Source organism: Culex pipiens, chromosome 3, assembly GCF_016801865.2.
Source record: "Culex pipiens pallens isolate TS chromosome 3, TS_CPP_V2, whole genome shotgun sequence".
NCBI classification, from domain to species: domain Eukaryota; kingdom Metazoa; phylum Arthropoda; class Insecta; order Diptera; family Culicidae; genus Culex; species Culex pipiens.
This window is the reverse complement of record NC_068939.1, coordinates 67,726,834-67,739,554: the sequence shown is the minus strand read 5'-3', so window position 1 is coordinate 67,739,554 and position 12,721 is coordinate 67,726,834. Positions and strand designations below refer to the sequence as shown.

The 12,721-nt window shown below is 40.0% G+C and overlaps 1 protein-coding gene across 1 annotated transcript; it reads right to left on the bottom strand.

Annotated features, from left to right (window-relative positions):
* Nucleotides 1-1,753: 1,753 nt before the first annotated feature.
* LOC120431801 (uncharacterized) lies at nt 1,754-3,465 on the bottom strand. Its single transcript, XM_039596920.2, has 3 exons — nt 3,235-3,465; nt 2,422-3,170; nt 1,754-2,367 (listed from the first exon to the last, which is right to left on the bottom strand). Exons 2-3 carry the CDS (start codon nt 3,168-3,170, stop codon nt 2,058-2,060), a joined length of 1,059 nt encoding a protein of 352 aa, XP_039452854.1. The 5' UTR covers nt 3,235-3,465; the 3' UTR covers nt 1,754-2,057.
* Between the last annotated feature and the right edge of the window lie 9,256 nt (nt 3,466-12,721).

The following is a 12,721-nucleotide window of genomic DNA, read 5'->3' as shown; positions in this document are numbered from 1 at the left end:
TTTGACATTTCGGGCGTTCACAATTCGAACGCCATCTTCGCTTAAAAATCTGAAAAGAGTAGTGTATTGTGGAGAGGGTCGAGAAAAAAGTATCACAGCAAATTTTCGGTTGCAATTTCAGTAAAATAATTAACTGAATGCGATTCAGTAATCATCACATTTACTGAAATTCGGTAATAAACAAAAACATTACTAAAAATCAGTAGCTATCTGTCAAACTGAAACGTCACTTCTGACTTATTGTTTGGATGCTGCCGAGAAAAAATATCAGTTAACTGAGAATTCAGTTTACTTCAGTTTACTGAATTTCAGCAAAAAAAATTTGGTGTGTACCTAAAAAATCCTGTTTTGGGCTGGAATTGCTCAGGTTTTTTTTTGAAAAAATGACGAAAATCGCAAAACTTTGGGGCGGTTCCAAAAAGAACGGGTGGTCCAATTTGGTACAAAATCGGGATTCTTACATGTTTTGATATTGAGCTCAACTAAATTTGACTTTCTCTGAGAGTGCATTTCGAGTGGTGTGCCAGTTGGCGCGAATATCCCATACTTCGTTTCAACCGGAAATAGCAAAAAGTTGTATTCTTCACTTTATTTTAAATCAAAGTACGCTTAAAACATGAAAACTGTTATAATTCTTTTGAGAATTTAGACAAATCGATGCCTCTGTGCTCTCATGTACTAAGCTTACTGGTTTCTCTATCTAGTTAGCGTAAGAGAGCACAGAGGCATCGAAATATCTAGGAATTCGTTTAAAAACTTTTTTTACACTCAACCCCCGGTGGTTGGTCACTTTTTCGTTTGACACTTTTTTTAGCTTGTACCCCGTTGGTTGGTTAAAGTCAAACTAATAAGTAACGAACTGTCACTTTTTACACGGCGCTCACGCACACTATCAAAACAAAAAAAACGTAAAAGGGGTGTCAAACTAAAAAGTGACCCCGTTCGTTTGACATCAGCTGATGTCAAACCATCGGGGTTTGAGTGTACCACGTTTTCTTTTAAATTCTGTAAATTTTGATATTGATTTTTTGAATCTCGATTTCGTTGTAAGTATTTAACCGTTTTTTTTTTATAGAAAAATTCAGTTTGATAACATTGTTTTACCACTTATTTATCTAACCGTGAAATTATGCCATACAAAAATGCTGAAATTTGTATGACCTTTAAACAATTTGCAATAATTTGAATCAAATTTCTTGGATTTTACTTTCCATTGTTTCATTCAGTACAAACAATGAATGGGATTTATTTGATATTTAAGTTTTCCGATAACTGAAAATCAAGCTCTTTTTTTCTTTGTAAATAAAAATTAATTAAAAAATCTGTGAAAATCTGTGTCAAATGCATCCTACCATACTATTTAGGATTTCTAATGTCTTAGATTGGACATTTCATTCTCAAATAGATTGAAATTGAGAATAGAGCGATAAATCTAATCTACGTTTCCCAAGAAGAATTTAGTTAACTTAATATAAAAAAAATTACAGAATATTACAACATTATTCAAAAGTTAGAAAATAAAAGCATGTTTGGCATTCCCGACTTTTTGTAAAAAAAATTACCAATGCACGACTTTTTCCCGATTTTTGGTAAATTTTGGCGGATTCCCAACTCTCCCAATTCCCCAACTTGAGTGGCCACCCTGATTGTAGATTTAACATTTAAGTAAAAAGTCGCTTTTAAATTACTTTTTGTTTGTTTCCAAGTTAATTTGCTGAAATAACGCTGTTATCATTAGAGAGTTTAACAAAAATCGCTGTGAATGAATCTTTATTTAACATTTTCTCTATAAATGGCAATAGCAAAATACATAATGCAACGTACAATTATCAGTCAATATATTGTTTGTATTTTAAGAGTAAAAAAAATTAAATTTGAAGTTTGCACTGTTTACGTTACGTGTTATACGGGTACGATTCACTGCAAAAATAACGGAAAAAGACATTATCGAAAAAACAGATGGCGATTGCAAATCGTACAAATTTGAACTGTTAACTGCTTAAATCTAGTAAAAAAGACAAAAGTGTTAGAATGATAAGTTGCTCCTCCTCCTCTGCTCACATCCGTTCCGCCAGGTACGCCAGATAGGTGGCACAGTCGTTGATGTCCTCGCAGTCGGCGGCCATCGCCTTAAGCTTCTGCTGGAACCGGTGCAGTCGATCCGCGCCCAGTCCCACGAGGCCATGCTTGAGCGCACTGGTGGCGTGATAGGCCAGGATCTTGAAGCAGTGCCGGCGCAACGCATTGTGGGCGTGGTTGTCCCAGACGGGGGTGGCGCGCACGTAGCCCCACGCCATCGGCACGTAGTCCAGCAGGGCGTCCCAGTGTTTGGCGTTGTGCAGCGTTTGGGCCTGCTCGACGAGGGTTCTGGAAGGGAATTTTATTAATTTGTTAAATTGAGGATTTGTGGTTGAATCTCACTTTTTAAACGATGAGAGGTGTGTGGCGGCTCTGGCGTACGCCGGACTGTCCGTTTTGCTGACAAGTCGCGTGGCCGGCAAACTCTTGAAGATGTTTTTCTTCTGATAGCTCAGCTGTTCTTCCAGCGGGGCCAAATCCGGCACCGGAAGTTCGCTCCGAACGGTCTCCTCTAAACGTGCATTTCCTCGGACCATTCCGGTGATTACGGAGATCAGCTGGTCCTGGCTGAGACCGGACAGCAGCGTCTCCAGTGGGACGTCCCGATTCTTTCGGTTGATTGAACCCTCCTCAAAGCGCATCCGTTTGGCATGGCTCGGCGATCCCTTGGCCGGAGTTGATCGTTTAGCGGAAGGTGATGCCTGCTGCTGCTCCACGGCCGGGACAGCCGACAGTTCCGACATGAGCGATCGCTTTCGGGGCGAACTCCGCAGGGTCATCGCCGAGATGGCCTTCGTGGGCGTTTTGTGGGGCGACGCATAGAACGCCTTCTCCGGGCTCCAAATAATGGGAACGCGACGGCGGCCACGCTGCTGAATCATCGCCTCATCCGGGGACATGCGGGGCGATAGATAGCTGTCCGGAATGTTCGTAGCCGGGCTATCGATCAAACCCGGATTGAGGGCGTTCCGCCGAGTCATTCCCAGCGGCGTTCCAACCCGTTGTAGCGGCGGTAAGCCCATTCGCGCCGGGATTTCTGCGAGAACTGGGCGAGTCCGGGGGACACCCTCTGGATTGGCCATTCTTTGCATCTACAAATCAACAAAATCCTTCATTACAAAACCCTTTCCCCAACTCAAAAAACAAACACCTCACCTGACCACCCTCGAAAAATTCTTGTTTTCACGACAAGCACACAAAATAATCACAATTACACGAAATAAAGGGGCTCACGGAAAGGACATCGGTTCCAGACGGGGGAGGGACGGAAGTCGCACACACAAAAAACAAATCCGCAAGCCGTTGGCCGGGGGTAGAATTTGGTGGACCGACGACGGCGATGTTTACAGTTTCGTTTTCCCGCTCGAACTGAGGTTTTTTTTGTTTGCGATGCAAGTAACGGAACGCGCCGAGCGCGGTTATTTTTGTTTGCGATGCAGCTGCGCGATAGCGCTGGGAGGTATTTTTGATATGAAATGTTTCACCGCGGAGGGGAATATTTCTGGAACAACATTTGAATGGGGCGGTACGACATTGCTCTTACGACCTTTCGTCCCATTTAAAAGCGTGTTATGAATGGTCGTAAGAGCTATGTCGTACAAACAGCCTCAATTTAGCACTGTCAACGTGGAACCAAATTACTGATCGCTAAAAGCTAGCAAAAGATTACGAGTATTATTATCAAGCTCGCACCCTTACCAAAAATCATAGGGCTTTTGTTAATTTGATTTGGATAACCGCGGTGGATTTTCTTGAAATAATTCGAACTGTCAAAAATCCACCAAAGCATCTACCGGTGGATACTTTTCTACCACAGATTTTTGTGCGATCAATGTGGTAGATGCTTTGGTGGATTTTTGACAGTTCGAATTATTTCAAGAAAATCCACCGCGGTTAACCAAATCAAATTAACAAAAGGCCTCATGATTTTTTGAGTTCCAAATCCCACTTTTCATACGAATTTTTCAGTTCAACCCATATAACCATATTTATTAGGGTGTTTCATCCCAACAAAAAAGTTCTCAGAATCAGGCAAACCGAGGTTCCCCTAGTAGAGGATACCCATTGGAACTCTCATTCCAAACATCAGCCCATTTGGTTGAGAATTCAAGCAAAACAATGTAAAAGGTCCCAAGTCCAAAATGTAAACAAACCGGATTTTTTTGCAAACAATGCCAAGAGTCTTTAACTATCGCTACATATCGAGGATCAAGGGCAATTCAGTGAGCAAAAGAGTTCCTCAATTTTACCCAGAGTAACGAGAGTTTCTCAATGTTCCTCAGAGTTACTCCGGTTGATTCTCACCATTCCCACCTACATAGATGTACCTTGTGTTTGAAAAAATAACAACAGGCCTAGCAACAGACCGTTGCTAAGGCTGTTTGTTTTGATTGAAAATCCGAGAAAAAATCTGTTTCGGAAGAAGTCGTCCGTCCGGATAAAAATGTCGGTCGAAAATGGTGTCACACATTTTGTGGAAATTGGCCGCGTGGTCAAGGGCGCCTTCGAAAACCGTCAGGAAAAGTTCGCTGATTGCAGAAGAGCGCCATAACAAAAGTGTCCCTCTTTGACCGTGATCCTGGTGCCAGCCGAACGCAACCGCAACAATTGCGCTAAGATTACCAACCCGATCCCGGAAAAGTCGTGTATGTGTGCTGAAAAATGAGACTATTCCGACAACCTGGGCTTCCGGAATGACCTAGGTGGCGGCGGGGTGAGGGGCGTGGGGACAAGAAAACAGCCGGTACAGCATTCAATTTCTTTCGATCTGTTCCCGAAATGCAAGCGCTCATGCAAGCCATCGTCCTCAAATACCGCCCAGAACCATCAGCATCCTCAGCTCCTGATCGTTAATCCCAACATGCGGTTCTAACCCAGCCCCAGTCTTGGTGGAATTCCAACCCCTCAGTTCACCGGAGAAGCCACACTGATTATATTATAATATCGTGAAATTGTTATATAAATTTAATAAAATCTAAAAACATTGCGAGTTTCATATTCCACTTTAAGGATATTTGTAACGAAAAAAAAAACAAAAATTAAAAATATCTGGTAGAAATGCCAGAATCTTCTAAATTCCCTGCTCTGCTATTGATCCCTACTTGAAATGTAGGAACGCCTTGATGATTCGGATCGATTATTTTGGGAAGAAATTTGTCTTTCTTTTGGAAGCCGCTGTTGGGACCGAGCTATTATGGACCAGGGAGGAATCAGTGGATGTAATTCAGCAACTTCTTGGTTCCCCGTTAGATTAGGCGGGCCCGACTGAGCTGGAGGAAGGTGGCGATGATTGTGAGTGAGTGGCGGTCCGGTTCTCTACGGAGCTGTAGCGAAGTTGTCTACAACTAGGGATCAGTGACTACAATGTGCTAGAACTCGTGCGACAACTAACGGAACCTCTATCATTTTTCGCATCCGTCTCGTAATCTACCCTCCAGGATTGCTCTAGGATCAGAATCATGGATCGTTAATTTGACCAAATCCTCTTGCACGGCATCTTGTACTGTAACTCGCTTCACCAGCTCAGTGAGGCCGCTCAATATAATAAGAACCGTGCATCAAGCAACATTATTTAGCGAAAAATCACTTTTTTAGCCGATCTGACTCCAAACAAATTACCGAAAAAAATATGCTGTTGGTTTGTCATTAATTTTGTTGTTTGCAAACATTTTCTGAAATTGACATTTATAGATACCAAGGTATCTATAATCGGGTGGGAGTTAATTTTGCTCGGAGTAAGCTGAGGAAGCTGAGAAACTCGGAGTTACTCCCAGAGTTTCTCACTGAATTGCCCTTGTCGAGGATAATATGAAAAACATGTTTTTTATATGAAAAACGTTACTTAATCCACCTTTAGGTGGTTGACGCCTTCCTCACATTTATAACATAATTTTATCCAGAATTTCAACCCTTTTTGAATGTTCTCTTAATTATGTAATAAATGCATTATTCTGCGTTTAGATAGGGATGTCAGAGCTACAATCTCAAAACAACTTTTGAGCAAATGTTATAGTGGCTCGCAATTAGACTTTTCGTATTTTATAATTAGCGCAATAAAATCAAATATATAAAAATATTTTTTTCTATGTAAAAATATACTGCAAACATTATACAGCTAAAAAAAAGAAAAAAATCTAAAACGTTTTTTAGATTTCTCGACTTTTTTTTAATTAGGTCCTATAAACATATGAAAAACAATGACTTATAGGCAGACATGCATCGGCACGGTCTGCACTGGAACATCAAATTAGCACTTACCTCAAGTTCAAAGTAAACTGCGCGTTACACAGTGCTAGTGCTATAATTTAGCACTTCAAAATAGCACTCCAAATAAACATCAATTTTTACAGCCGCTGGGCAAAAACGGTTGGCAAAAAGGTTCATTTCAACGATCCGTGATGTTTGTAGAGTCCCAAAGGGTGCAATTGCTGATCCATTTTCTATAACATTTGATCCTTTCTTAATTAATTGTAAACTTCACCTGCCATTTTAAAAAACCGTGCCGTGCCAAACTAAAAGAAAAAAATACTTGTATATTACACAAATAAATAGTTATACCTTCAGGGGAATAGAACCATGGACCTTCCAAATCAGAGTCTAGAACGCAAGACCTACACTAAACTTTCCGATGAAAATGGTTTAAATTGTTTGAAACAACTTCTAGTTGTTAGCGACAGTCGATTTCAAATCAACAAAAAAAAACTTCTTAGTTACCAATTTGGTTAGAGTGCAAGGGCGAGTGCTTTGATCGATAGCGCAGTGCTATCCGTTAAAATAGCACGCGTGCTAACCAAGTGCAGTGCCAATGCATGTCTGCTTATAGGACCTTTTCATTTTTTTTTTGATTTTCAAACGATCTTATTTTCTGGGCCCAATGACACTTTGTAAATAAGGCCATTGCAAATTTTATTTCAAGTTTTTTTTTGTCATATTTGTTCCAGTTGAAACAAAAAGTTTAAAATTGATCTGTGAATTAATTATAAAATGTGTTGATCGAAAGTACCTTGACAGCATACATAGGGACTGTAGTTGATCCACCGCAAAATGTCCACTTGCTTTTTGTTTGAAAATAAGAAAAAGTGATCATAAATAGTTCTCTGGCGTGCATTTCATCGTTGCATATAAGAATTTTCGTATAACTTTAGGACCCTATTACCTAAAGCATCAAACCAATCAAACGGTTATCGTTTTTATCGTTTATATATTTTGATGCGTGAAATCGAAATCCTCAGTGCAATTTCGATCAGTGTGGTTTTTGACATTTCTCCGTCAAAGTCGAAGCAGCTGATTAATTGTTGTTGTTCTGAATCGCAAAATATTAACGTTTCAAGACTTTATTCAACTGTTTCAAGAATATATTCTTTAAATACCGACTGGTTATTTCGGTTCTATAAATTTGGCCGAGGTAAGTTTTCTCCAATGGCGATGAAATATATAAATACGATAAATTTGTGGAAGATTTTTTTAATTTTGCAATTTTCGCCATACAGAAACTCGTTTTGCTTTGCGTTGGAAACCGATCGACCAGGAAAGGAGCAATCGCAAAAACAATCACCCACTGTCCTGCGGGACTGCTGCAGCCGGCGACCACTTGATGAGCACCTCTGAACCATGCATTTTCCGGATTGTTGGAGGGTTGATGCTTTATCCGTCGAAATTAGCGTTCAACCCGCCGGACGGAAGGAGTCGAGAAGAAACACTACAACAAAAGTGAAGATTTCGGAACATCTCGACGGTGAATCGGGACGTGCTCGGGTGCTGCGAAAGCAGCGGTTGAAGTAGACCAATACGATTACGAGTCGAATGAGTTGTTGGGCACCATAAAGCAGCGAGGGATGAAGAAGGACCAAACAATCTAAAGTGAGAACAATGATTACGGATTAGTTGTAAAGATGTAGACCAGATTCATCTCGATGACGTGTTATTTAAATTAAGTTACTTTTCATTCAAATCAGAATTGTAAATAAAAAGTAGAGAAAAAACCAAAACTTTGTTTTGAATTAATCCGTTCAGTATGAGAAATGTTGTTCATTTAATCAAGGTAAATTTGACTAATAGGGAATTGAGGGAGACGAGCTTACTTAACAACCTTTACCGGAAGACCTGTTAGGAATCACACGGGCACTTTTGCGGAAATACCAAACCCTATTCCACAATTAAAAGTAACTGAACATAAAGTTTAACTCCTTGATACTGTTATTTTGAAAATTCGGGCATCATTTTCATCGAAATATCTGAGATTCGGCCTCCAAAAAGTGCATAAAAAACACTTAAGTCCTTACAACTTTTGATAGGATTGTCAGATCTGCAATGTTTTGGCCTCGTTTGAAAGGTCTTCAGATTACTCATCTAACTAGGAGTCACATCAAGAGTCACATGATTGATCCGGACAACGTTTCCATCAAAATATCTGAGATCCGGCCTCAAAAAAAGTGCATAGTCAACACTTAAGTGCTAATAACTTTAGATAGGGTTGTCAGATCTTCAAAGTGTTAGGCTCATTTGAAAGATAATTCAATTATCTTACTAACGATGGGTCGCATAAGGGACCCGGACATCATTTTCATTGAAATATCTGAGATCCGGCCTCCGAAAAGTGCATAAATAACACTTAAGTGCTAATAACTTTTGATAGGGTTATCAGATCTTTGATGTTTTAGGCTCATTTGAAAGACCTTTCAGTTATCTAACTAATGATGGATCATATGATGGACCCGGACACTAATTGCATCGTAATATCTGAGATCCGGCCTCCGAAAAGTGCATAAATAACACTTAAGTGCTCATAACTTTTGATAGGGCTATCCGATCTTTGATGTTTCAGGCTCATTTGGAAGGCCTTTTAGTTATCTAACTAATGATGGGTCACATGACAGACCCGGACACCTTTATCATTGAAATATCTGAGATCCGGCCTCCGAAAAGTGTATAAATAACACTTAAGTGCTAATAACTTTTGATAGGGTTATCAGATCTTCAATGTTTTAGGCTCATTTTAAAGGTCTTTCAAATACCTTTCTAAAAACATATAGCATGACCAGTTTTCTTACAAAAACCACCCTTTTTACAATCTTCTGAACTTTAACTAAAATCGTTTTTTTAGCATAACTTTTGAAGTACTTAACTAAACTTAATGATATTCAAAAAAGACTCAGGAGACCTGAAGACGGATCTAACGACACAGATCCGGACAAAATCGGTTAAGCCAGTTCCGAGAAAAGTGAGTGAGAAAAAAAATTCTACGTCCATCCACACGCACAGACATTTGCTCAGAATTTGATTCTGAGTCGATAGGTATACGTGAAGGTGGGTCTACGAGGCCTATTTAAGAAGTTCATTTTTCGAGTGATTTTATAGCCTTTCCTCAGTAAGGTGAGGAAGGCAAAAATAACTGTTTCACAAAAGGCCAAAGTCAAAGAAATTTTGTTTGTTTCCAAAACACTCATAGACCCTTTACTTCAAAGGGTCAATGTGGAAACTGGGTTGTTTTGTTTTGAAATCGTGTTTGGTCCATGGCCAAAACAATGTATTTCAAAACAAACAACGAAACAAGGTATGGCCCTTTGTTTCAAATTAATTAAAAAAAAAGCGGACGGATCGCAACAGATTAGCGACGCCGTGGGAGGCCACGGATCACATTTCAACTTCCGGATGCGTCGAAAAAGGACGACCTCACCAACCTGGTCCACGCGAACATCGATCAGTTCAGCCAGTACTGGCAGGAATGGCCTGGCGCATTCTGTTTCATCTCGGCTTCATCCACCGGTGGAAGTAAGGAAAGCGGTGAAATCAGACTTACGGATAGCGATCGCAGCAGCATTTCGTCAGTATTTGAATTTAAATTCCTCTTTCAGATCCAAAAACCCATCAGCACCAAGATTAGCACACATTCCTGTCCGTGCTTCTGCAATAATTAAATTTTTCTTTCGCGATGGAAAACCTTCGGCCGCACGGACGTTTACCATCAGCCCGGCTTCGGCAGCAGCGAAGTTGAATAGAACCTACTTCCGCCAACGACTACTTCATGGATCAACCTAGCCGACGACTTCCGAAACAACTCGGCAATGGTGTCAAACACTGATGAGGCATGCGGATGTGGCCACACGAGCGCCAACACTTCGTCGCCGGAGCATCGATCTGGAGCAGCGGATGCGCCAGGGTCCAAAACGTCCATGCTGTCCTCGGACGCGGTCATACACCAAAGTGAAGAGATTGAGATCGAGTAAGGTGTGGAGACGTCTCCAAAAACGATTTTACTCTTTCACTAACAAATATTTACTTTAAATAAAAGTTTCCCTGTATTTCTGGTCGATTCCTAAATCCTCAAGACGTGTGTCATGATGATTCTAGCCATTTACTATACTTAATAAAACAAACGAAGGCAAATCATATTAATGTTATAATTTATTTAATATCCTTTCCTCATGACTGGAAATGATGACAAACATTGATTAGGGGAAAAGTACAGAATTGATAGTCTTAGTACCAGTATTTATAACTACGTTAAAACATCACTTTTTATCTTGTCTTAATGTTGAATCTCATATTAGCAATTCTTTGTCGCAGTAAATACGAATCGTTTTTTTTTTTTTGTCAAATCTACCCGTAAGCTATATGAAGCAGTTCACTCGAGACAGCCAAGCATTTTTCCCACCTACTCGTGGCCAAAAACTTCTCAAAACACCGTCCACGGTCTCCATCGAAGTAGTTTCCCTGGTTGGTGCTGTTCCGGCTTCAGTCTCAGCTTACACTCGAGGGATACCGTGCACGACAAACCAGCGACCACCTAATGTGTTAATGTGCTCAACTTCGAAAAATCCACGAAGGTTTGCCACTTGCTGGAAGCCAAAATGAAATTAACTCTGTGTTGAAAATTACAATATTAAAACCATGAACTTACCTTTGCGAATGGAGGAGAAACTCAGCGAACACTTGTTTCTATTAAATTTTGTCCAAAAAAAGCCACTAACCGCTCAAAACTATTTTAAAACGAAAAAAAAATAATTTCAAAACGAAAGGCCCAACACGAAAGCAAAAGTTGTTTGGGTTTGGCCTGCGGCCAAATAAACAAAAGGAAAACAAAAACAAACTGTCACGTGTTTGGCCTGGGGCCAAAATGGAAAACGAAACTGCCGATGTTTACAAAGGCGCTAACACGCAAAGGGTCTAATCCGATCCCGCACTGGTAAAACTTTTGCTCGAGGCCAATGTGCTTTTTTCATTAATTTTATCGGGATAACTATGTTTTTTCGTTAATTTCGACATAAGGATGCATAACCATACTAGTTTTACACAAATTGAGAGAATAATTTTTGCAGACACCTTTATCCGTTTGAAATAGGAATTAAAAAACTAATTGCAAATTTCATCCTTGATTTTCTCAATGTTTTGAAAAATGAGACCGGCCGTTTTACAATGTTTTGCTTGAATTGGCCTGTCCCCAGCGGTTCAAAGTTTACATGGAAATTACTATGGGATTTTTATGCTTTTCGTTCAATCGTTCCTACAGGTCTGGGGACAACATGGATTCACTCGGAATAAAGACAGGTGTGTAGGGGATGGTCCAATGAACAAATTCCAGATGGAATTAGGGTTGTCCATTCTGTCCCCAAGGTGCGCATTGGATCGACGTCCGGTGTCTCCAGAATCAACGATTCACCCTTCAAGTGTACGCATTGTCCCTAGTATGCTATGACGGCTAGCAGAAAATTACGACGCCCCATGTCAGACGGTGAACACGTGGCAGAGTATTAACTCAAGTTTTGGCTCAGAAACATACTTTAAAGTAATAAAATTATAATTTTTGATGTTCCTGTAACAATTTGAACTATTCCAAATAACGTAACATGATGATTTTGTAATAATAATGCAATCGATGCTTCCCCACGTGTTCACCGTCAAAAATACACCAAAGCATCTACCGGTGGATACATTGATACATTGATTACACAAAAACGTTACTGCCTTCCTCCTAAAAGCCTTGCAACCACACACTACGAAAGCTTTGGCTAATGCTTACTTAGTTAAGACACTATACATCTGAGAGCTGCCATCTATGATAAATTTAATGAACCATTTGAGACACTGCAGTGTTTGTGTGCGTGAACTGAGCGGAAAGTTCCGACAGCTATTCGCCGGAGCTTTCAAATTATGTAAATAATGACCCTTTTTTCTATCAACCAAAACAGTTTTTCGAACATAACTTTTGAAGTACTGCACCAAACCGGATGAAATTCAAAAAAGACTTAAAGAACATGAAGATGAATCCAAAAACATAGATCCGGACAAAATCGGTCGAGGCAGTTCCGAGAAAAGTGAGTGAGAAAAAAAAATTCTACGTCCATCCACACGCACAGACATTTGCTCAGAATTTGATTCTGAGTCGATATGCATACGTAAAGGTATATCTTGGAAGCTTATTTAAAAAGTTCATTTTCTGAGTGATTTTATAGCCTTGCCCAGTGAGGTGAGGAAGGCAAGGAGGAAGGCAAAAACTATTCACCGCGATCAATTTTTGACAGTTCAACGCCAACAAATTATTTCAAGAAAATCCACCACGATTAACCAAAATCAAATTAACAAAATAACTCAAATGCAAAGGAAATTTAAGGATTTAAGAATTTAAGTATTTAAGAATTTAGGA